Below are 25,564 nucleotides of genomic sequence, written 5' to 3'. Positions count from 1 at the left end.
AATCTGCCCAAAGAAAGCACTATTGCTTCCTCACTGACTCTTCGGCGCCACAGTACCCGTATGATTGACCATACCTGCACCCAATAATACGGTGCACCTTGTGTATGTGTTAAATACAGAAATAGCACCTGTAACTGAGACTGCGCCTTTTAATACGGTGCGCCTTATGGTCACGAAAATACGGTAATCTATGTATCTATGTATCTATGTATAATCTATGTATACGAATGACAATACACCCGATATCGTATGAAAAAGCAGCATTTTCACAGACGCACCCACGGACTTTCCTAATTGAACGCGCACACACTGTGTCAGACTTGTTTACTTCCGAGAATTGTAACTTACCTACTAGTGGGGATCAGCGGCATAAAAAATGGATGGAATGGAGGAGCGAGCTAGCTTGCTACTGACCACCCACAATTGTTTACACGCTTGAAGCTGATGAGGTCTTCATTTGCGTGCCGAAAAATACGGGAGCCCATAGGCCTACATACAGCTGTGTTTATTATCGGCTCTCATTATACAGTAAGGCAAAATTATAGTAAATTATATTAATTATAATTTATGTTCCAGATCAACAAGAAAATTGAAATATTAGTCAACGAAAACAAAATGTAGTTTTTAAATGAAACTTTGTATTAAGGGAGAAAAGAAAACCTACATGGCACTGTGTGATAAAGTGATTGTCCCCTAAACCTAATAACTGGTTGGACCCCCCTTAGCAGCAACAACTGCAATCAAGTGTTTGTGATAACTTGCAATGAGTCTCTTACAGCGCTGAGGAGGAATTTTGGACCACTCATCTTTGAAGATTTGTTGTAATTCAGCCACAGTGGAGGGTTTTCCAGCATGAAGCACCTTTTTAAGGTCATGACACAGCATCTCAATAGGATTCAGGTCAGGACTTTGACTAGGCCACTCTAAAGTCTTCATTCTGTTTTTCTTCAACCATTCAGAGGTGGACTTGCTGCTGTGTTTTGGATCATTGTCCCAAATTCGTTTCAGATGGCCGGACATTCTCCTTCAGGATTTCTTGGTAGACAGCAGAATTCATGGTTCCATTTCTCACAGCAAGTCTTCCAGGTCCTGAAGCAGCAAAACAGCCTCTAAAACACTACCACCACCATATTTTACTGTTGGTATGATGTTCTTTTTCTGAAGTGTGGTGTTACTTTTATACCAGATGTAATGGGACAAACACCTTCCAAAAAGTTCAACTTTTGTCTGCTCAGACCACAGAGTATTTTCCCAAAGATCTTGTGGATCATCAAGATGTTTTCTGGCAAAATTGAGATGAGCCTTAATGTTCTTTTTGTTCAGCAGTGGTTTTTGTCTTGAAACTCTGCTATGCAGGCCGTTTTTGCCCAGTGTCTTTCTTATGGTGGAGTCATGAACACTGACCTTCACTGAGGCAAGTGAGGCCTGTGGTACTTTGGATGTTGTTGTGGGGTCTTTTGTGACCTCTTGGATGAGTCGTCGGTGCGCTTTTGGGGTCATTTTGGTTGGCCGGACACTCCTGGGAAGGTTCACCACTGTTCCATGTTTTCAACATTTGTGAATAATGGCTCTCACTGTGGTTCACTGGAGTCCAAAGCTTTAAAAATGACTTTATGACCTTTTCCACTTGAACTTAGGTGCGATAAACCACAGTTATGGTTTAACAGCGGGGCAATCACTTTTTCACACAGGGCCAGTCTCCCTTAATTATAAAAAGTTTCATTTAAAAACTGCAGTTGTGTTGTCATTGACTAATATTTAAATTTGCTTGATGATCTGAAACATTTAAGTGTGACAACCATGCAAAAAAAAAAAAAAAAAAAAATCAGGAGAGGGGAAAAACAACTTTTCACACCACTGCATGTGTGTGTGTGTGTGTGTGTGCGTGTGCGTGTATGTCTACCAAGGGTTTTCCTCCTCCAGTGTTTCCACAGTGGTGAAGAGCTGGATGCACTCTTGCAGCTGCACAGTGGTCTGCTGCTGAGGAACATCCATGCTGCTGTGCTTCACGTACTTCTGCAGCAGAAACAGAATGGTGACAGTTACACAACAGAACGACTGCAAGCACTTACACCTAGCTATGAAATGAGTGTCACTCCTGCCAAGACACCTGTAACTGCCATGCACAATAACATACACACACCTCAGCCTCATTTTCATTGTAGAATTTCTTCTTCATGTCAGCGTCCCAGTCCAAGGCCACGTATGGCTGTGCTGCTCACACGGGAAGACAGGTTGAAATGTTGGAGCGACAAAAAAGATGTATAATCTTTGTTCGTTTTTCCCCAAAAAATTAGATATTTTTTGGGGAAAAGGCATACAGTCGTCCCTCGTTTATCACGGTTAATTGTTCCAGACCCAACCACGGTAAGTGAATTTCCGCCAAATAGTATTCAATCTTAATAAATTGAATATTTTTGTAGTTACAGCATCGAAAAAAATGTTTGACTTTCTAAATACATAATAATTATAAGAGGCCTGTAGACATGAAATAACACCTCAATATACACTTCTATTATTCTTTCTTTACACCCCAATGCTAATGCACAGGCTACAGAGTCATTGCAGGGACACAAGAGACGGCCATGGCTGCATAGCATGCTAGCGAGTTAACTAGTTAGCCTCCAATTTATACGTATATTCTAAACTTCAGAAAGGGTTTCAAATGGAGTGGAGAGAAAAGACAAAATAAGAAGACAAAAACTTCCACACAGAATCGGAGAACTTCTTTTCACTATCATGTCAGACATGCTATGGTTGACTACATGCAGTGTTAAGGTAAAGTAATGTAAGATAATGTATCAGTGTTTCCTGTCAGAATTGATGCCTCGCAGCCAGAATACTACATATAACTTGAATTTCAATATTTATATTGTGGGCAATAGACTGCCCACAATAAAAGGCCACTCTGAAATGTGCAGTTTTATCACAAAGCACAATGCCACAGGTGTCGCAAGATTTGAGGGAGTGTGCAATTGGCATGCTGACAGCAGGAATGTCAACCAGAACTGTTCATTTCTCTACCATAAGCCGTCTCCAAAGGCAGTTCAGAGAATTTGGCAGTCCATCCAACCGAACAACCGCAGACCACAAGTAACCACACCTACCCAGGACCTCCACATCGAGCAGGTTCACTTCCAACATGGTCTGAGACCAGCCACTCAGACAGCTGCAGAATATGGCAGATTAATGTTAGACTGGCTGTTCTGTATATCAATCAAGTGACAAAGGTCATAGCGAGGATGGATGAGAGGTCCATCTTTTTTTTTTTTTTTTTTAATGCCATGCCATCGACCCACATTACGTTCGAGATCCTACAAAAACAAACTTTACAAATGCTAACGGTGAGTTATGTCTTATTATTGCTCATCATGTCTACTACATTAGGTAATATGAGTATAAAGGTGACTATAGGGGTGTTATTTAAAGTCTTAAAGACAGGGCTCTAATGTTAAAAAAACATTTTTAGAACGTCATAAACAGGTTTCCTATGCTCTAACTACAAAAATATTCAATTTATTAATATTGAATGCTACTTTGTGGAAATTCACCTATCACAGTCGGGGCTGGAACCAATTAACCGGGATAAACGAGGGACGACTGTAGTACGCAAATAGGAAAATGTATCTTGATGTAAGTGCTTGACTTCCACCTGTGTGTGTGTGTGTGTGTGTGTGTGTGTGTGTGTGTGTGTGTGTGTGTGTGTACACTGTATACACTCACAACTGAAGGACATGTCGGGACCCATCTCGCGCTCTGTGCCGTTACAGTTGACTGCCTGGATGGTGAACAGACGTTTCTTCTTCCTGCCACACGCCTTCGTCTTGGCCCCTTCCTCACTGGCTGGTGGGCTGGGAGGACACGCCTCCTCCTGCTTCCCATCCTCTTCTGTGGTGTCACACGGAGGGTGCTGTGACGATGGCGGCGCTGCTGCCACCCCTTCTTCGTTGGCTGTGCTCGCCTCCCCGCGGGCGTGGATGTGACCGTCACTGGGGCCAGCGTCACCGCTGCAGAGGAGCTTGGTGGTGGTCGGCCATGCGTTGTTCCGGACGTCGCCCTCCTCCGTGGGGGGCCGTGGATGCTCAGGGTGGAACTCTGAGGGAGGGGTGGTGCCCTCATGGTGGCTGTTCGCGGGCCTGTCTGAGCAACACACCTCCCTGTGGGAGGGGCCTGCCTGCTCCGTGCCGTCCTGCTCGTCATCTAAAAAACAAGAGCAAGCAGTCAGACATGAACAGGAAGTGATGTCATCATTAAAGACTCCACTACATTTAAAAGCACCCCCCTTGGGGGACTAATTGGAGACTAAATTGTCTGTAGGTGTCAGTGGTTGGTTCTCTCCATGTGTCCTATGACTTGCTGGTGACCAGGCCAGGGTGTACCCCGCCTCACCCAAATTCAGGTGGTATAGGTTCCAGCTCACCAGCCACCCTAATGAGGACAAGCGCTATAGAAGATGGGATGGTTGGAGTTTGGTGGGGACATAAAAAACTGCTTCCTGTCTGATCACGCTACCGTCACTGATGCCGTTGGTCTGAGTCTTATACAGTTCCTCTTCATCATCATCATCATCATCATAGTCATCCTCCTCTAGCTCCTCCGAGGGGTCAGGCACCCGCACGTAGCGCCTACACACACACACACATACATACAATCACCATATGTAAAATAACCAAACATCTCTAAAGGCAGGTGAGAGCTCAGTTCAGCGAGTGTGACAAGATTAACTGTGCCCCTCACGCCAATCTCTGCAGGAAAAGATGGTAGAGCGCCTCCTGGCTGCAGCTGCTGCGCGGCACATTGAGCAGCAGCGGGTGTCCAAAGAGCGTGGTGTTGACAGAGCCATAGTCTCTGTAGTGGGAGCGTTCCCTTAAGTAGAGTGCTAGCAGCACTTGCTCGTCGTCCTGCGCACCGCACTCGTACCTGCACGCATGTAACATAAAGACATGTTTCCACATGATGCAGGAAAAGGCTCACAAGCTGGACACAGGACATCGGTGGTCGTACACAAAGATGTCGTCTCGGTCCAGAATGCAGCTGAGTGGTTCATCGGCAGTGTAGATTTTATAAAAGCGATGGTTGAACAAATCAGCCACCACCATCTGAAAAAAACGCAAAGTCTTACCACGATTTAGTGAGACAGTAAGTGATGTTGTGGAGTGACTTCAAGTCGTTAAGTCTCACCTGAGTGGCAGGAACGCCTGTCATCTCAGACAGAGCTGAGCAGAGGTCAGAAACTTTTCCCACCTTTGGAAGCACAACACGATGCTGCACAAACATGCACACACACAAATTAGAATGTTATCTACAGTAAAGAATCTTAAACATGTCAGTCTAAAGTGTTTGATTTAAAACATCCTGCTACCCATGTTAATTTTGGGACAATCCCAACAACATTTAAATGCTACCAATGCTGTTGCTAACAGCATGGTATGTATGCATTTATGTATTTATGGATGTACTGTATCTACAGAACCTACACACACATGTACCGATCCGATCTTCAGGATCAGGATCGGCTGCCGATCCTCTGTATTTGTGAAGATCGGATAATATCGGCTTCCGCCACGAGATCGGGCCGATTCGGTTGCCGTATCACGTTCGTAACTCTGAGGCACACTCCAACATGCTAGGTGCGGTAATGCTCCTCAAAGCTGGTTGCCACCCGCAAGAAAAAGAAAACGCAACACCTACATGCAGACGTGTCTGCAGTGCACCGTGGTGAAGTTAGTTGGACGTTGGATATTCGGCTCTGTAGCTACAGTGGTAGTTCCCTCTCGCTGTGCCCCGACTGCAGTGTCATGGTGAATGGGAGCTTGCATGAGAAGTGCTGCTCTAACTGCTGGTTGCTGAAATAAGGACCGCACAAACACGACGAAACATGTCGAAACGGCGGCGAAAAACCTTGGAAATTCCTCTGTTACGGAGCATGAATGGAAGCTAACGGGGTTTGCTTAGTTTAGCTCGTGCAGCTGTGTTTGTGCGTGTGTGTGTGTGTGTGTGCATGCAACTCAGGCTGGATGAGTATACGGTATTTTCACCGTGTTGTGTTTCACTGCAACCCTAGGGTTTTCCTTCTATTTAAACAACGTATTGACTCCCTCGCCCGTAAAATGTCTGACTCATGAAGAGTGTTATAAGTAAGTCGTATATACATTTGTTTTGTACTTTCAACGCTACAGCTTCAGAGCTATCGGTTGATATTGTTTTTATTATGTTTACATGTTTTGTTTTGGGTTTTATGCTACTCAATTTTTTTCTTATTGCAAAAACCCAAAGTATGCAATATTTTCCAGAAATGACTTTCAAAGTAGGATATTTGATATGAGGTAATAAGAGCCTTGCACAGTCAATAATCCATAACAACATGGACTTTGATGCTTTATTATTTTGGGCGCTATTAGTTTTTTCAAAAAAAGCCACACTATGCCACCTAGGGACCATGCATGGTAACGCTCATAAGAGTGTTATAAGTCATCCATCCATCCATTTTCTATACCGCTTCTTCCTCATTAGGGTTGCGGGGGCATGCTGGAGCCTATCCCAGCTGACTTCGGGCGACAGGCGGGGTACACCCTGGACTGGTCGCCAGCCAATCGCAGGGCACATATAGACAAACAATCATTCACACTCACAGTCATACCTATGGGCAATTTAGAGTCTCCAATTAACCTCACCTGATATATTATTTATTTTTACTTTCAATGCTTTAATCACTAGTTCAGCTTCAGATCTATCCATTGACATTGCGAGGGAACACAAAACTGCTTTGCGTTATCTTGCAAAAGTTTTTTACATTTTTTTTACCCATCATATTCTTTTTTTCTCCATGTCCCCTCGGGGGCTCTGTACTCTACATTCGGTGCAGTGGATAATCCGCCCATGTGCGGGACGGGTGTGTGTAATCTGGAGGAAGGGCGTCGTGTTTCAAAAGCGGTGTGTTTGGGGGAGCGGTGTTATCGCTGGTTTCACCGTGTCGACTAGGTATGAAAAAACTAATTTATTTTGCCCTACATTATTGTAAGTGCATTGGATGATGCAAAGTTTAGGGGGGTTACATCCCGACGTACATGCTCCTACGAGCTGGTTACGTGCAAAAATGGGGAAAACCGCGCTGCACACATACCTCCGTGTGGACGCACGGCGTGTACACACATAGCGTATCTGACATGAATGTACCTTGCCTGTTCACAGTGAACAGCTTCTCCGAGCCAACACCCTGGTTCTCCCTGTGTTGGTTAGTGCCGAATGTATTATATTACCCATAAGACTTACAGCAAGGGTGGAACCCGAAAGAAGGTTTACGGTGATGAAGGCAACGAGTGTGAGTGTTGTGCTGACAGAGCAATACAGGAGTTGCTACAGTATATATTTCTGCACGCTGCTCTTCCTGTCTTGTTTATAAAGGACAAACATAACACTCCCCACCTTCGCAAAATAATTCATTTTGCCCTATAATAATATTATAAGTGCTTTGGATGATGCAATGTTTAGTTTGCAAACACTTGCAGAATCCATGCCTCTATTAGTCACAAACACGCCCAGTCGTTTGAGCCGTGGTACATGCCTTTCATGCAACATGGGTTCTCGTAAACGACAAATGCATTTGTATTTGCACAGAAGCAATAAATATAAAGTGCCTTGGTGAAATGCAACGTTTGTTTTTATTTGCATAACTTGCAAAAACAACATGCACACTTAGGGCGCGAAGCGGCATCACTTCCTGCTGGGCCAGAGCGCTGTAGTGGGGCATGGAGGGTTGCTCTGTCAATCACTAGACATGCAAAATAATTCATTTTGCCCTTTAAAAATATTATAAGTGCTTTGAATGATGCATTGTTTGTTGCAGTTGCAAACACTTGCAGAATTTTTAGCAACATTAATGTAAGTATTATCTTCATTCATGAACTTCATTTCCACATTCATGACTTTTCTGTGATATAAGTATTATTGTCATCAAATTAGCCTACTATGTAGTTAGCTTACTTCAAAGCAATTTTAGTACTTTAATGTATTACAGCGACTCTTACTATATTTACAACTTCCTTGTAATAAAAGCTAACCGCTTGGGTAGCCTTTTTTACGATGATTGATTGATTATGTACAATGTAGAAAGAATCTGGGGGAAAAGATTAACCATCAGTCAGACACACAGGTGGCAACATCACCAAACAACTTCTTCACCAGTGTGCCTCTTGCAGAGCACCTCGTGGAGAAGGGTCTGACTATTGTGGGAACCTTGCGACAGAACAAGCCAGACATCCCTCCAAAGATGAAGGCTTCATCCAATGATGAGTTTTACGCACGCTTTGACACCCAAACTCCTGATGAGCAGAGAGGGTGGCTGGGCTTGGGGAGCACACAGTACTCACCTCTCATGGTGACATCAGCTGATGTGCGCAGGGTTCTGAACAAAACAAACCCACGAAAAGCAGCAGGCCCAGACAACATCTCAGGCCGTGCACTTCGGGTTTGCTCATCAGAGCTAGCTGATGTGCTTGCTGACATATTTAACCTGTCACTTGCACAAGCATCTGTACCGACCTGCTTTAAGTCCATCACCATAGTGCCCGTACCCAAGAAGAGCAACGTGACCTGCTTGAATGACTATCGCCCGATAGCACTCACTCCTATTGTTATGAAGTGCTTTGAAAGAATAGTCTTGACCCACAACAAAAAGAGCATCCCGGCCACTGTGGACCCTCTACAGTTTGCATACCGCCAGAACCGGTCCACTGATGCCCCACAAACTCACAGATAAGCGCCTCACACTTGGCCTGTCACCCTCCCTCTGTAACTGGGTGTTTAACTTTCTAACAGGCAGGCCAATGTCTGTCAGAGTCCACAATCGCACATCCAGCTCAAGAATTGTGAGCACTGGGACCCCACAGGGGTGTGTGCTGAGTCCGCTCCTCTACACGCTCTTCACCTATGATTGCGTGGCCTCCCAGAACAACACCAGCATCATTAAATTTGCGGATGACACTACAGTCATCGGACTGATCACTGGTGTTGAAATGTCATACAGAAGAGAGGTGGCGGACCTCATAGCTTGGTGTCGTGATAACAATCTCCTTCTCAATACAGATAAGACTAAAGAGATGATCATTGACCCAAGAACAAGGGAAAAGGAGCCGCATAAACCCCTGTTTATTGATGAGACTGAGGTGGAGAGGGTGAAAACCTTCAAGTTCCTTGGTACACACATCAGCGAGGACCTCACCTGGTCTCACAACACCCAACAAATTATGAAGAAGTCCCAAAGGAGACTGTACTTCCTGAGAAGACTGAGGAAATTTGGCATGTCCACCAAAATCCTGAGTTGCTTCTATAGATGCACTATCGAAAGTGGCCTTACCGCCTCCATCACTGTTTGGTACGGTAACTGTACAACACGTGATAGGAAGGCACTCCAGCGGGTGATCAAGACCTCACAGAACATTGTTGGGGCAGCCCTCCCCTCACTGCAAGACATTTATAAATCTAGAGTCCTACGCAGAACACACAACCTCATCAAGGACAGCACACATCCACAACACTCATTATTCACACTCCTACCGTCAGGCAGACGCTACAGGAGTTTGAAGTCCAGGACCACAAGGCTGGCAAACAGCTTTTACCCACAGGCCATCAGGCTTCTCAACGAAGCACTCACACACGCCGCACGCAACACACGCACACACTCATAGCACTTTATTTATTTATTTGTATTCACGTCTCTTCTGTTGTTGGTGCTTAATTTGTTGGTATTTATGTTTCTTATGTTCTTATTCATTTTCTTGTGTTTTCTTTCTTTTTTGGGAGAATGAACAGAACAACAATTTAATTGCATAGCAGAACTACCTGTTTTACTGTGCATATGACAATAAAACTCTTAAATCTTGAATCTTCCAAGTCCAGGGAGTTCCACAGCACTGAATTTGGGTTCAATGGCAGCATGAACATCAAAAAAAGGGAAAAGCTGTTCTGCTCCTCAGCACAATGCACCACAGCAAGATAGTGGATCAAAACAGCCAAATGAAAAAAAACAGAAGTGATCCTCTTCTACAACCAGACCAAAGTAGATGTAGATACTGTGGATCAGATGGTTGGCAACTACACCTGCAAGCGCCAGACAAAAACACGGCTCATGGTGCTGTGGTACAACATGACTGATATTGCCACTCTGAATGCCTACTCGTTTTTCAGGGCTCAGCACCCTCTGTACACAAGTATCACGATGCTTCATCACAGAGCTTTCAAAGGAGCTTGTGATTCCTCACATGAAAAGTCGACTGGAAGGTAACCGGAACCTACCAACCTACATCACTGAATGGGAAGGTGTGGCGTGACAAAAGCTACAATCCAGCCACAGGAGACAAGCACACAGGGTCAACAGAAGAGAAAGAGATGTCAGAATGGTCCAAGAAACAAAGATCGCAAAGGCACCAATTGCTGCTGGAAATGCAAATGAAATCACTCTTTTGTTGATCAAAATATAATAAAAATCATCATCTTCAACTAAAATGAAAGACATTTCTTCAAGTTTATTGCAAAAACGCATTGATTGGGGTTATTTTTGACCCCACTCATGCAAGAGTGTAGTTATTGGTAGGTCATGCATCCAAAGTTTAATGGAAGGACCATTTTACAATGCCCACTGACGACGTGCAGGTTCTGAGTGAAAAAAGATGAGGGGCACGTTTAATTCTTGCACCCAGTACGTATAAACCGTCAATTGCCATTCTCAACACACACAACACATTCCGGCCTTCAAAATAAGAGCGCCCTTTGTCACATTTGTCCTTTAAAATAAGAGTGCTCTTTGTCACATTTGTCTAATTGTGTAAACAAAATAAGGGGGTCATTAAAATATCTTTCTTTAATAAGGCGACTGGAATGACATCTGTGACTCCGTCTTCCCTAATTACAAGCACGCGCATTACAGTTTGTTTAAGATTTTGTAGCAATATGAGCTGAGGCTGACATCTCATTAGAAAAGTTAGCTAAGCTACAAACATTTCTCAATGACTGGACAAAATGGGCCAGAGGTGTATTGCATCAATAAAGGTAAGGATTTGTGCATTTCATTCAATAACCTAAATAGCACACACTCTATGCTGGTAAAATAAGTGGAAGAGTTAAAAAAACTGAATTCTAAAAAATTCAAATGGAAAAAACAGAATTTGTGAAAAAATAAAACATATTGGTTGCATTCTTTTTAATGGTTTGAAGAGCTATTTTCATAACGATATTCAATTCCACAAACAACAAAAAAAACGATCGGTAACGGATCGCAAGCCAAAAAATGTGGATCGGGACATCCCTAATATACATACATGTATACTGTATATACATAAATACACACACACACACACACACACACACACATATATACTGTACTGTATAAACACTCCTGATCAAAATCTTAAGACCAGTTGAAAAATTGCTAGAATTTGTATTTTGCACATTTGGATCTTAATGAGGTCTTAAGTAGAGCTACAATATGCAAAAGCAAGAAGGGGGAGTGAGATAAAAAAGCATTTTGAAAAAGTATTTTATTGAAAACAACAATTAAACTGAAATAGGCTGTTTATCATTATTAATCATAGATTATTTGTTGTACATTTTTAAGTAAGAATAATGCAGTAATGCTCATTCATGCTAATGAAAGAGCGAGCGAACGAACGAGTTAAGGCGGTGAGGCGTTGGACGTGCCAGCGTATTGGCCAAATTTTTCATCCGTTGGCGTAAGCTGGCTAAATCGTCAAGGTGTGACAGGCGTTGGGCATAAATTGTGAACACCGGCAACACGCTATGCATTCGTTGATATAAGTTGTCTATAGGTTATAGAAACGTTCTATATTAGTTACTAATACGTCATGTTTACGTCGACCTCGTTATGAATACGCTATGTATAAGCCCAAAATTGAAAAAAAAAAACTGTCGGCAGTTCAACGTATGCCATCAAAATGATCATGTCAGGCATGCGCTGCCTAAATCGTCAAGGTGTGACAGGGCCCTAACAGGTGTCTACAACCTTGTAATCAGTCAGTGGGCCTCTAGACTGTGCTGTTTGGTGACATGGTGTGTACCACACTCAACATGGACCAGACGAAGCAAAGGAAAGATTTGTCTCAGGAGATTAGAAAGAAAATTATCGACAAGCATGTTAAAGGTGAAGGCTATAAGACCATCTCCAAGCAGCGTGATATTCCTGTGACAACAGTTGCACATATTATTCAGAAGTTTAAGATCCATGGGACTGTAGCCAACCACTCTGGACGTGGCCGCAGGAGGAAAATTGATGACAAATAAAAGACGGATAATACGAATGGTAACAAAAGAGCCCAGAAAAACTTCTAAAGAGAGTGAAAGTGAACTTCAAGCTCAAGGAATATCAGTGTGAGATCGCATCATCCGTCGCTGTTGGCTTAATGGGAGAAGACCAAGGAGGACGCCACAGTTGAAAACAAGTCATAAAAAAGCCAGACTGGACTTTGCCAGACTACATGTTGACAAGCCACACAGCTTCTGGGAGAATGTCCTATGGACAGATGAGACAAAAACGGAACTTTTTGGCAAGGCACATCAGCTCTATGTTCACTGATGAAAAAATGAAGCAGATCAAGAAAAGAACACTGTCCCTACTGTGAAACATGGAGGAGGCTCTGTTATGTTCTCGGGCTGCTGTGCTGCATCTGGCACAGGGTGTCTTGAATCTGTGCAGGGTACATTGAAATCTCAAGACTACCAAGGGATTCTAGAGAGGCCAGTGTCAGACAGCTTGGTCTCAGTCGCAGGTCATGGGTCTTGCAACAGGACAATGACCCAAAACACAGCTAAAAACACCCAAGAATGGCTCAGAGGACAACACTGGCCTATTCTAAAGTGGCCTTCTATGAGCCCTGACCTTAATCCTATTGAGCATCTTTGGAAGGAGCTGAAACATGCCATCTGGAAAAGGCACCCTTCAAACCTGAGACAACTGGAGCAGTTTGCTCATGAGGAGTGGACCAAAATACCTACTGAGAGGTGCAAAAGTCTCATTGACAGTTACAGGAATCGTTTGATTGCAGTGATTGCCTCAAAAGGTTATGCAACAAAATATCAAGTTATGGGGTACCATCATTTTTGTCCAGGCCTGTTTCATGAGTTTATTTTTTTCAATAATGCTGTTGAAGCCTGGTTGAAAAGCAATGTCTGACGATCATTGGTTACATTTCGTAGAATCTTTATTTATTATTACTTTTTTGACCATTGCGAGTTTTTCTTTCATTGAATGAAGAGTACCAACAATTTTGTCCACGTGTGTATGTATGTATACATGTCGTACATATGTATGTTTGTATCTATGTATGAACGTATGTAGCTATTGCTTCGCAAGCAGGCCCATAATAATAATGAGGAGATTCTACGCTCACCTGCATGGGCTTGGCGTATGGGTCAAGCGAGACAAAGAAGACCTCCATGACCCGCTCCTTGCTGACAGGGAGCGGGACGCTCAGGTAGCAGAAGGGGTCAAAGGTGACGGAGACCTTGTGGCACTCGGGGCAGATGAGCGTGGACTTGAAGAGGCCATGGAAGGTGTCCACAATAACAGAGTCGTTGCGCCTTCTGTGGTTCCGCCACGCCTCCTCTGCCACTTCCTGTTTGAGTTAAACAACTTTTTGGCTATGGTTGCAATTTCATACATGACAACATCAGGTTTTTTTTTACTGTTACACCAATTTACTTGTACTTATCTTTATAAATACAGTACCCGACAAGAGTCCACCCCTCACATTTCAGCAAACCTTGTATTCCATCTTCTCAAGGGATAAATGTACTTAATATTAGTCAGCGTACAGCTTATATGGCAGTATATATTTAGTATCCCCCAAAAATGAGTCAACACACAGGCATTATTGTCAAAATAGCTGGCAACATGCGCGAGTATACTTGTGTCCTTGGTGTGAGTATTTAATGTGAGCACCATTGTTATCTAGCACTGCCTTAATAGTCGTGGGCATTGAATTGACCAGAGCTGCACAGGTTGTTACTGGAATCCTCTTGTACTCCACCACTATGGCTGTGTGTTGACTTATTTTCAGTGGTAAGTTAGTACATCTATACTGCTATACAAGCTGTACAGTATAGTATACACTAAAGAGGGGTATTCAACTAAAAATCTAATAGGTCCAGATACAAAACATTTCCTCACACTCAGGTACGTCCTCTCACTTCTCCACCATTGCCCGTGACCAAGGCGAGGGAGGGCGAGAGTATCTAGCAAGCAGCGGTGGGAACATATTTCTCTTCCTTCCATGTAACTTTCATCTTGCTGTTCGTTTTATTCATATCCATCACTCATTTCGAACTTCTTTCCCTGTTTGTCTCACTGATTCTTCTGTGTCACTCTCTTCAGTTCCCTCCTCTTTCATCTGTGTCCGTTGTATTAAAGTCACAATGTTTAGCGCCAATTCAGATTTAATTGGCTGAGTAGCATCACGTGGGATGCCTTAACCTGACATGCAATTGGTAGGTGGTCAACCTGCACAGTAAAGTCTACGTAAAAAAATGCATCAGTCAAAATATAGAAGGCTAGCGGGGCTAGAAACGTAGAAACCTAAAATACTTCAATAATTTACTGTATTGACTATAGATCCAAGTCCGTATTGGACGTGTCTGGGTCTGGACTTGGACCACGATGCACCAGTTAGTGATCCCTGCAATAAAGTATGCATCCTATAGTATTGTCCCTTGACAAGATAAAATAAAATGCTTACTGAAATGTGAGGACTGCACTTAATATTGGTATTTATACTGTGTTACTTACAATAAGCAACATTTTCATATTTGTGCTTATTGAGATATTTTTGTGTCTACAAAGAGAACTATGGTCCAATAACAGTAATCATTTGAGTCACAATATTCATGTAAAAACGTTCATAGTCAGTGACCTGATCGGGTCGGCCGTCTGCGTCTCTCAGTTCGATGTACTCTTTGTTTTTGACGCGGTTGAGGTCCTCGTGAAGGCCGTCGAGCAGGAAGGAGAGCAGCTCCTGACTGTCGTGTTGCTGGTAGCCCAGGAACTGAGATGCAAAATGGCCCACCTTCGTCTGCCCACATAAAAAACAACTACAGTCTTCAGAAAACAGGTCTCCGTCAGCTATTTGGCTGCATCACCTTGAAGACGCGCGGAACCACATAGTAATGGCGGCCCGACCACATCTGCTTGATGATGTCAGCGTAGGCCTCCGCAATCTCGCCCTTCATGCCCAGAGGGTTGGAGAAGTTGAGCTCCTCCAGGTAGGAGCTCTGCAGGAAGTACTCTGTCAGCGGTGGAGTGTTGCTCAGACACTACACACCAAGGACGACAGGCGCTCAGTGTGTGTGTGTGTGTGTGTGTGTGCGCATGTGTGTGTGCATGTGTGTGCGTGGCAGAGACCTGCAGGGCAGAGTTCATGAAGCAGGTGTTGCCCAGGTTGGTGAGGCCGCAGATGCCAGGCTGCCCTCGATACGAGTCCTGATCCTCCACCGAGTTCCTCCTGGGGAAAAAAAGACAGGAAGTAGGGGGTAAGAAACCTGTATGGGGAAAAAGTCCCATAGCAAAAGAATGAAAATAAAAATAACACACATTTTAATATGCTTAACAGTCATACAAGTGGAAAAAGAAGTGAAGCACTGTGACTAGTAAAAGGGTCTGCTAAAGGTCCTATATTATGCTTAAGTGTCCATAGATCCTGTTTGAGCATCAAACATGAGAAAATTCTATCATCTAACTCACATGTTGCTACACTTTTGAGGAAAGACTTTTCAAGTTGCAGCTTTTTATGACGTCATGAAAGAAAAACCTCCATCCTCATGGCCATGAGGACCGCCTTGGATCCGCCCCTATTTGCCCCAGACGATCTATCTGGATACTAGGGGTGGGGGAAATAATCAATTCTTAGATGTATCAGGATGCAGACATTGACGATTATTAATCGATTTATAAATGTCAATAATCGAATGGAACAAAACAACGGAAAACAGAAGTGCAGCCCGGACAGTTTATGGTGGTGCATCTACAGGTAAGTGTAAGACGCTACAAAAATGGCTGAGCGTAAACTCTATTCCGCACCCGCTGGATTTAAAGCGAGCGTCTGGAAGCACTTTGGCTTTCACGTAGCTGAAGGTAAAAATTCAGACAATATGCAAGCTTTGTCATACAAGCTTAAAATATTTTGGGAACACGAAAGATACCACGTAGCACGTTTCCACCTCAACCAGGAGGAAAAACAGCCAGCTGAAGTTGCTGCCAACCAGAGAACCATCGAGCAGGTGATAACTAATTTTCTACCCAACTCGGAAAAGGCGGAGTGAATCACAAAAGTCAACCGCAACTTTTATTGCTAAGGATTGGTGGCCATATTCGATTGTTGAGAATCAGGGCTTTCGTGCTTTGTTGTGCACTTTGGATCCCAGATACAACGTCCCATCACAATTTCACTGACACTGCAATTGTGAATAACGGCAGCCTAGTTTTTTTGGTTATTCATAACATACTGACGTCTGCAAGCATTATTCTTGTATGAGAACCAGCGGTAAAGAAATCTATATTTTGTATGAAAGCTGTTTTTGATTTTGCTATACAGCAAAAATATTTTGTCAGAGATTGTATGCTCAGGATTTTAGCTTGAATTCAGAAGTCTATTATATATTTGTGAATAATGGCAGATTTTTTTATGTTGGTTACTCAGAATATGCTGAAGTTTGTTAATTCTATATTCTGCTACTGGTGCACTTTTTTTTCCTGCTGGTTCTGTGCAATGGGAAATATGTTGGTAGATGTGACCTTCCAATTATTAAAAGATAATGGAAGTAAATTAATCTGTTTCATGTTTATTTTAATTGTGGATCATTACAAATATGCTTTGTTTTAGTCGTAGACACAGAGTAAAAATAGATTACCACCCCTGCTGTATTCACACACCACTTTGTAAAAGCAAAACCAAAAAAAGAAAGCAGGCTTCACTATGCATCTTAAAATGACGCTCGAAGCTCTGCCAACAATCAGTCAGTCAGCAACAGATGTGGTAGTTGTAGGTTTGATAATTTTGTCCGTCTTCAGCAAATAGGCTAACCGTGCATGATGTAGCTCTTTAAATGTGACTCTAATGTTAGCACTGTAACTCACATAGCTATGCTAGTGGTGCTAATGTTTATTGTTACGTTGTTGCATGTGACATATAGCATCTATTACGTTGGACAGGTCCAGAGTTACAGTGTATACGTAAAAAGTGGATAAAGTGCCAATAGCACTTCTTGGAGACACACACTATCCAAGACAGGCATGGACAAACACAGCTCATTAGCATTTAAGCTACAGACACAACAACGTGTTCCCAGTACCTCTCGATACTTATTTCAAAGTGGTGATAAATACTATGACATGGGAGCTTTAACTTTGCTAACAAGCGAGGACACATATGGTGACAAGTCATGCTGCCCAATACAAAAACGGCCTGCTCAGTGAGCGGCGCAATGGGGAAATCCTAGACAATGTGCAGCGATGTGTGTCAGCGTGTGTTTTTGTTTCATCCTCAACAATCATGAACGATTCATTCACACTGCGGTCCCCCACAAACAACACCGACACTGATGACACGAACTGCACGCACCACAACCAAATGAAAACAAAACCAAAACAAAGTCACTTACATGATTTGAGGTCTGGAGCTTGGCCAGGTGCCGTCAGTATTCCTTGTCTCCATTATCACCGTCTGACAGGCACACATGTGAACACACACACACACACATTCCATCTCATCTTGGAAGTGAACATGAGGACGTTAGAGACAGTAAAAACTCACAAGAGCCAACAAACCCTCGTTTTTTTTCCAATGTGTGTTTGTTTGACAACTCTGAGGGCAACATATTGTTCACACTACACACAAAAGTAATATGAGAGTTTAAAAAATAAAGTCATAATATGAATTTAAAAATATTTTTGAGGAAATTATTATCGTGAAGCTGTACTTTTCCTTTCGAATAAACTCACTTATTTGATAATGAAGCTGTAATTGTACAGTCATTTGTAGTTTTACACTCCCTTTAAAATAAAAAAATCTGAATAAACGAACTTGTACTTTTTTTGAGAGATTACTTGAGGAGAAAAAGTCGAGAATAAAGTTGGGATTTTCTGATCAAGTTGTATGAAAATAAAACCATTTTACAATTTTACAATATTGCCGTAACAAAGAATTAATTGCCATATAAAAGAATAAATCATTTACGAGGACAAAAGTCACAAGATTATGAGGATAAAGTTATGATTCTACTGCAAGAAAAAAAACATACCATGAGATAAAACTGAAATATAGTGAGGGAAAAGTCATACGGTAACAAGAAAAAAATTGCAATTTTATGATTAAAAAGTCAAAAGGCCACAGATTGAAGTTTTGATTTCATGAGAGGATATAATTTTACAATGTGGTCGTAATTATTTGACAACAAATTATAATTTTACAATAATGAGGAAAATTCACAATATGAAAATAAAGTGAAAATGTAACAACAGTTTTCAAGAATAAAACATTATATTGGGGCGGAAAAAATTTAGACTTAAGATGTCATTTGATGAGAAACGTCAGGATTTTATGGATATAAAGCTGTCATAATAGAAAAAGCACATCATAGGATAAGTCAAAAAATAAGCACAAAAAGCCATAACATTGTGAGATAAAGCTGCAAAATTGAGAGGAAAAGCCATAATGCAACAAGATTAAAGTTGTGACTTGATGATAACAAAGCCATCATTTTACAATATGGTCATAATAATATGAAACATACAGTACTTATTCCTTTGCAATCATAACAATTATAAATAATATGAGAATAATGAATGAAATAGTCATAAAGTAACAGCAGTATTTTTTCAAGAAGACATTCAAGAAAGTCATAAACTGATGACAACAAATGTTAAAAGTAAAAGTGGTGGTCTTTTAAGAATAAAAGTTGCAATAGTGCGGGAATACTCACCATCCCTGAGCTGAGGCAGGCATCCAGCACGCTCATGTGGACGTTCCTGAGGCGTTCACAGTTGTTGTCAGAGCTTTTCATCCACAGGTGGCACTCTGACGACTGAGGCAGTGAGAAGGCCCGGCACATTGCCAACTGGATGGACTCTAGAAAAACAACACAACTGTTCATTTTCACGCCAAAATATGTCTGAAGTGCCATCATTATTTAACCGCTTCAGCCCTCAACGTTTTTCCACTGCATTTTAAGAGCTACATTGAGATGTTCTTGGTATGAAAATAAGTAGACTTTAATGCATGCAGTGTTTACCCATACATTCACATCCTTTACCACAAATAAATGTGGCACTACCTGTTCACCATTACTCAAACACATTCAATGTAATTCCGCTTGTTAATTCATCTCAAACACACCTGGTCTACCAGAGAGTAAAATGTAGCAGAAGGATCAGTGTTGCCAAACTTAGCCACATTGTCGCTAAATTTATAGAATAATCAGACCCCTTGTGATACTCTTTCAATAAAGCAACTAGCGCTAAATCTTACTTTTTTCTCTCACCAGGTTAATTCACTCTCCTACAGCATCCATTACAACTACATGCAAAAGCGGCATGGAAAATTATGCAGATTAGACGATGATATCATTATGTCACACACCCCACCACCACCACAAATAAGATTGCAGTCCTGTAGGAACACTGGTATGTGACGTTCGACAAAGATCAACAAAATGTGGATTTTCGTCTATTGAAAAAAATCACCAAAAATCTAAAATTGAGACTCCAAATCCCTTTTATAAATATGCTTTTGCAGCCTAAAAACTTAGAAAAGTCGAAAAGCAATGATAAAAAAAAAAAATGTGTCACCTGTGCAAAGCCTGTTTCCAAAAATTATTAATCAGAGCAATGTTCTAAACCTTTAGTAGAGAGCTGTACAGGCGAGTGACATTTTTAAACATCCTGGCAAAAGTACTTACTGGTGTAAATCCGCTTTGTATTGAATAAAGTAAAATAAAAATAACATACTGTAATTTCCAGACTATAGGATGCAACTTTTTTCACAGCTTTAACAATTATTAATTTTACAGACTAAGGAGCTTCATGACGACAATACAGTTAGCCTCGACATATACAGTATGCTCAATGAAATTTGGTTAATATGTTAGGTAAAGTCACATGAAAAGATTGCAGCTGGCAGTTGATTAGTTTTATGTTTACGCTAAAAGTACAGTTCCCATGATACTCCACAGCGCGGAACTGGAAAGTAGGAGACGCGACTATCCTAAGTCTTATGCAGCAATCATTTTGTCTGATGACTCTTAATTTTAATCAAGTGTAGAATTACTACAGCTTCTGGCATTACAAACTTCACCCTTTTTCCTCCAAATGTAAATGGTGATTATGGCCAAACAGTTCCACTTTCATCAGACAACAGGACATGTCAACAAAAATCCAGAGCCTTATCCCTGTGTGTGTAATTTGTCTTTTTATTTGTCTTTTGGAGTGATGTCTTCTTTTTCTCAGAGTGGCCTTTTAACCTTTGACAATACAGGGGTTAACTGTTGATGATGACAGTCTTACCAGCTCCAGCTATTATCTTTACAAGGTTTTTAGCTTTGGTTCTGGGGTTGATTCGCACATTTCGGGCCCAAATACATTCATCTCTGGAACACAGAACCCTTCTCCTTCCTGAAGGGTATGATGGCTGCACAATCCCATGTTATTTACTTGTGGATAATTGTTTGAACAGATGAATGTGGCACCTTCAAGCATCTGGAAATTGCACCCAAAGATGAACCAAACTTGTGGAGTATCACAATTCTTTTCCTGATACCTTGATCTCTTTCTTTTGATCTTCCCAAAATGTCAAACTAGCAGTGCGCTTTAAGCGTGGCCTTAAAAGCCATTAACAGATGCATCTCCAATTAACTCAAATGTTGTCAGTTAACCTAACAGAAGCTTCCAAAACCACATCATCATCTGGGCTTTCTCCCGTTGTATAAAACCTTTGTGTATGTAACCTTCTGAATTAGAAGAAAGTAGAGTGGAACCTCGAGTAGCGTCCGCCCCCGCCAGCGTGTTTTCCGGTTAACGTAGAATATATATGTCACAATTAGGGCTGGGCGATTTGGGCAAAAATCTAAATTGCGATTAATTGAACCTCCAACCCTGATTTCAGTGAATGTACGATTATCCCACTCTTAACAATGTATTCTGTAAATATTTGTATAATTTTGAAACAAGTGAAATGAATATGCACAGATGGACAATTTAGGGTTATTTATTGGAGCAATGTAACTGAAAACACGCAGTTAGAAGGAAAATCTTTTGTTTTCAAATTCAAATTTGACTTTCCTAAAAAAGGAGACTAAAAAAAACGTATTTCTCGCAAGCTAAGATAAATATATATCCTTATACAGAATAAAATCATCGTCAGGCGTTTTATTAGTTGTCTCTTCTTTTGTACCATGCATTGTTCATATTCGGTAACATGATTGCGCTCCAAGTGTTGAAAAAGGTTGCATGCGTTACCTTTGGACACAAACTTTTTCTGCAGTGTTTGCACTTCACAACTTTTTGGTTGACGTGAGCACCTGCTAAGCTAAAGTGTGACATGGAATTCCTATTGGGAACAAGCTGCTCGCTTTGTACCATAGACTCCTTAGACTTTACTAATGTGCCGCGGTTTGATTTTTCCTCCACGTTTCTGTGTAGTGTAGAAGTCAGGCTGGATGGGATAGTGTCATGTGTTTACTTCTTCTGTCGGTGTTCTGGCAGTCTTGACGCCGCTTTGCATCTCCTGCCGGCCTGTCGTGTAACTACAGGGAGAAAAAAACAAAATAACCGACACGGCAGTTTTACGTCGATTAGAAGCGCTAAATGACCGTTTCGGTTATTTTTCAATGAATCGCCCAACCCTAGCCACAGTTTTACTTCGATTTGCGTGCATTCTCCGGTTAGCGTAAAATATGGTCCGTCTTGTCGTGTTGTTAATACACTGTGTGAGTCCAACTGTGTTCTTAATGTATTTTTGTAATCAGAAAACATCCTGCCTTGTTAGAATTCCGTTATCTAACCAAAATGGTAACTGGAATCAGAAGTCAGCTACATTACATTGCAAGTCTATGATGTCATCAGCGGTTGACACTCAAATATGTTAACACAAAATACATTTTTATAATTTTACAATTGTAGTTAACATGTCTAAATGCATAGAAATGGCAAATGAAAGAGATAAATGAACATTTAAGATTACTTTTACATTCAGTGTGTGATTTTTACATGTCTGTTCCCAAAGACATGATGTGGCAGACAAATCAACCACAACCACCTTTCTGTTTTCAGTAACATAAAAAATCAGATTTTCAATGAAGGCAAAAGTAACCTTAAATGTTAATTTGTCCCCTTCATTCATCATTTAGATGTATTTGTATTTATATGCATTTTGAATTGTTTTGTCCATGTAAAATTATAATTGTTTTGTGTTTTTTTTGGCTTTCTGGAACAGATTAATTGGATTTACATTATTTCTTATAGGAAACATTGATTTGGTTAGCGTCCGTTTCAGTTAGAGTCAGACCTTCTGGAACAAATTCATGACACTCACCAAGGTTCCACTGTACTAAAAATATTCTGTCATTATTGCAGATTCTATTAGAAAATATAAATGTTTGGTAAAGCTAACTAACCTAAAACAGGAGGTTTATTTTATTTTATTTAGTAGACAGTAAGAAAAAAGGTTTGTGTCTTTACACAGTGCATGTAATCTTACGGTTTCAACCGTATATATTGTTATACAGCATATATACAGCATAAGTACTAAAGTGATGACCTGGTGCTGTTATGTTATGAACACTCACGTATGTTGTCAGTGCGACTAAACTGCGCCGTGGTGACGTTCTCCATGTTGCTGTGGAGGCAGAGGAAGATTTCCACGGGGTAAACCTCCACCTTGAGAGTGCTCGGCAGGTCCACCACCTGAAACACGCACACATCACATACTGGTAACACAAAGTGTGGCGCCCAAGGGCTGGAAAAAATTCTGGGAATTTTCAATGCTGGGAAAGTCAACGTTCCCAGAAAAAATCGTGGATTAGATAAAAATGGTTAAAAACCTAAATGGCCATACTGTACTGTAGTTGAGGGGAGGCATCTTACAGCATAATGTTGGTTAAAAAACGGCCTGAAGTATCCACAAAAGTCTCCAAACTATTATACAATAAACTGGAAACTTGGTAAATTGTTAGTCAATAACTTCAAACTTATGGAAATGTATGTAGTTGGACAAAAAAAACAAAAACGTATTGCCTAATTTTGATTTTAAAAAATGTATTTTATATCAAATATATTTTATGCAAATTCAGCTGAATTTTTTTTTCAGCTCCATTTTTTGGGAAAGAACATGGAACAAAAGTGAAAAAAAGATTTTAATGATAATGTTGATACTATCTGATATAAAATAATTACTTTTTTTATATATACAAACGAATTTTTGAAGTGATTAACAAGAACGGTGGAGCTACTCATTACCGAGTCTTACTGAGAAAAATTTTTGTTCTGGTTTGGAGAGTTTTTTATTTTTTGAATGATGGTCTTATACGTTAGATCAGCTGATAAACAGCCTATTTCAGTTTGTTGTTTTCAATAAATTACTTTTTCAAAGTGCTTTTTGTCTCACTCACCATTCTTGTTTTTGCATATTGTAGCTCTACTTAAAACCTCATTAAGATCCAAATGTGCAAAATGCAAATTCTAGCAATTTTTCAACTGGTCTTAAGATTTTGATCAGGAGTGTATTCCTTTATTTATTTGATTAATAAACAACACAAAAAAACAAAAACAACTCAGCTTCACCCTAGTCCAGCTCCACAACACCCAAAGAGACAGAAAACCACACAAAACAACCAAAAAGCAAAGACACACAAATTACCATCAAACATACAGTATAACAACAATAATAATAACAATCACAACAGCAACAACAATAACAGATAAACTATGATAACAATAAATACTAAGTACTCATACTCACTATCATCCAATCTAAATGCAGTTCTCTCTAATGGTATCTCCATAGCATGCGCACACAAGTCATGATAAGTTGGACTATCAGCATCTATCCATTGTTTCAATATTATTGTTTTTCTCATAATACATATTAACAAAAATACATTCTTATTCTTTGGTGATACGTTGCTAAATTGATGCAGATCTCCAAGAATACAGGTGTTTGGTATCAATGGGTCTATATTTAAGAATGATTGCCTCTCTTGTTATTTTAGACCATAATTCTTCTACTCTGACATTCCCACAATAGATGCATAAGGGTTCCCTCAGCTGCCTGGCACTTTATGCATAACTTTGTATCTACTGGGCCCACTTTAAACAATTGAGAAGGTGTAAAATATAATCTATTTAAAATTTTAAATTGACACAGCCTACTTTTAACGCATCTAAAGGGCAAATATCTTTCCATGATATATTATTTTCTAAAATATCTAAATCAGTAATCCATTTCTTATTACTGTACATATATTATTTGCATTCCTGGTGTGATGTTCATTTATTATTCCATAGAAGCTTTTAACTAAATTTTTCTTAATTACATCTTGATTAAAAAGTATATCCTCTAGTTCATGTTTGTTACAAGTCATACTTTCAAAGGATATACTTTTTTAAAACTAAATGTTTTAAGGAAATGTAATTTAAAAATTTACCTCTAGGTATTATATTATATGTTATATATTATATGTTCACAGATGTAGCTGGATTCATTCCAAGTATATTATGACACCATTTTTAAATCTTCAAAGTAGCTTCAATTGGGCTGTTTTAATGTACCATATTCACTGGTGACCTTATTGATAAAGTGAAAAGAGGAGTCCACATGAGACAGGTATAAAATGATGTCATCACAATATAACGATCATTTATTAATTGAGAACTAATTTGTATACCATGAATATTATTATCACTTCTTATTTTTGCAGCTAAAGGCTCAAAAGTCCAATTCAATAATAATTCAGACACAGGACATCCCTGTTTTGTTCCTCTCTTTAAAATAAATGGTTCTATAATCCAACGATTAGTTTTAACTGATGCCATGTGCTTTGTATAAAGCATCTTAATCCATTTAATAAGTGGCTCCAAATTCAAATTTCTGTAATGTACAAAACATAGATGACCAATTTATGCGGTCAAAGGCATCAATAGTACAAACTGCTGCAGAATAAGGAGGACCTTTGGCATAATGTATAACATTAAATCATTTCCTTGTGTTAGCAGATGAATGTCGGCTTTGCATAAAACCAGCTTTATCAGTATGAATTATTTTTCCAACATTTTTGCTAAAATTTCATTACCCATATTAGCTAAAGATCCATCCATCCATTTTCTATACCGCTTCTCCTCATTAGGGTCACGGGGCATGCTGAAGCCTATCCCAGCTGACTCCGGGCGACAGGTGGGGTACACCCTGAACTGGTCGCCAGCCAATCGCAGGGCACATATAGACAACCATTCACACTCACATTCATACCTATGGACAATTTAGAGTCACCAATTAACCTAACATGCATGTTTTTG

The 25,564-nt window shown here is 40.6% G+C and overlaps 1 protein-coding gene across 5 annotated transcripts in view; it reads right to left on the bottom strand.

The window, feature by feature from the left end:
* The window catches only part of usp11 (ubiquitin specific peptidase 11), a 50,405-nt gene that overhangs the window by 10,129 nt on the left and 14,712 nt on the right, over positions 1 to 25,564 (bottom strand). For 3 of the 5 annotated variants that reach the window (XM_054770014.1, XM_054770044.1, XM_054770034.1), the window contains 14 exons: positions 22,840 to 22,957; positions 18,982 to 19,127; positions 17,662 to 17,723; positions 15,407 to 15,506; positions 15,145 to 15,318; positions 14,919 to 15,077; positions 13,401 to 13,625; positions 5,182 to 5,265; positions 5,005 to 5,099; positions 4,738 to 4,920; positions 4,513 to 4,625; positions 3,724 to 4,200; positions 2,144 to 2,214; positions 1,904 to 2,016 (listed from right to left, as the gene is read on the bottom strand). In XM_054770014.1, coding sequence (XP_054625989.1) covers positions 1,904 to 2,016; positions 2,144 to 2,214; positions 3,724 to 4,200; positions 4,513 to 4,625; positions 4,738 to 4,920; positions 5,005 to 5,099; positions 5,182 to 5,265; positions 13,401 to 13,625; positions 14,919 to 15,077; positions 15,145 to 15,318; positions 15,407 to 15,506; positions 17,662 to 17,723; positions 18,982 to 19,127; positions 22,840 to 22,957 — 2,120 coding nt within the window. Of the gene's footprint in view, positions 1 to 1,903; positions 2,017 to 2,143; positions 2,215 to 3,723; positions 4,201 to 4,512; positions 4,626 to 4,737; positions 4,921 to 5,004; positions 5,100 to 5,181; positions 5,266 to 13,400; positions 13,626 to 14,918; positions 15,078 to 15,144; positions 15,319 to 15,406; positions 15,507 to 17,661; positions 17,724 to 18,981; positions 19,128 to 21,734; positions 21,799 to 22,839; positions 22,958 to 25,564 lie in introns of all 5 variants that reach the window. The other 2 variants (XM_054770024.1, XM_054770052.1) reach the window with 1 other exon arrangement.

The sequence above is a fragment of the Dunckerocampus dactyliophorus genome, chromosome 1, assembly GCF_027744805.1.
Source record: "Dunckerocampus dactyliophorus isolate RoL2022-P2 chromosome 1, RoL_Ddac_1.1, whole genome shotgun sequence".
NCBI lineage: Eukaryota > Metazoa > Chordata > Actinopteri > Syngnathiformes > Syngnathidae > Dunckerocampus > Dunckerocampus dactyliophorus.
Note: the sequence above shows the minus strand (reverse complement) of the source record. Positions and strands in the feature narration are given on the sequence as shown.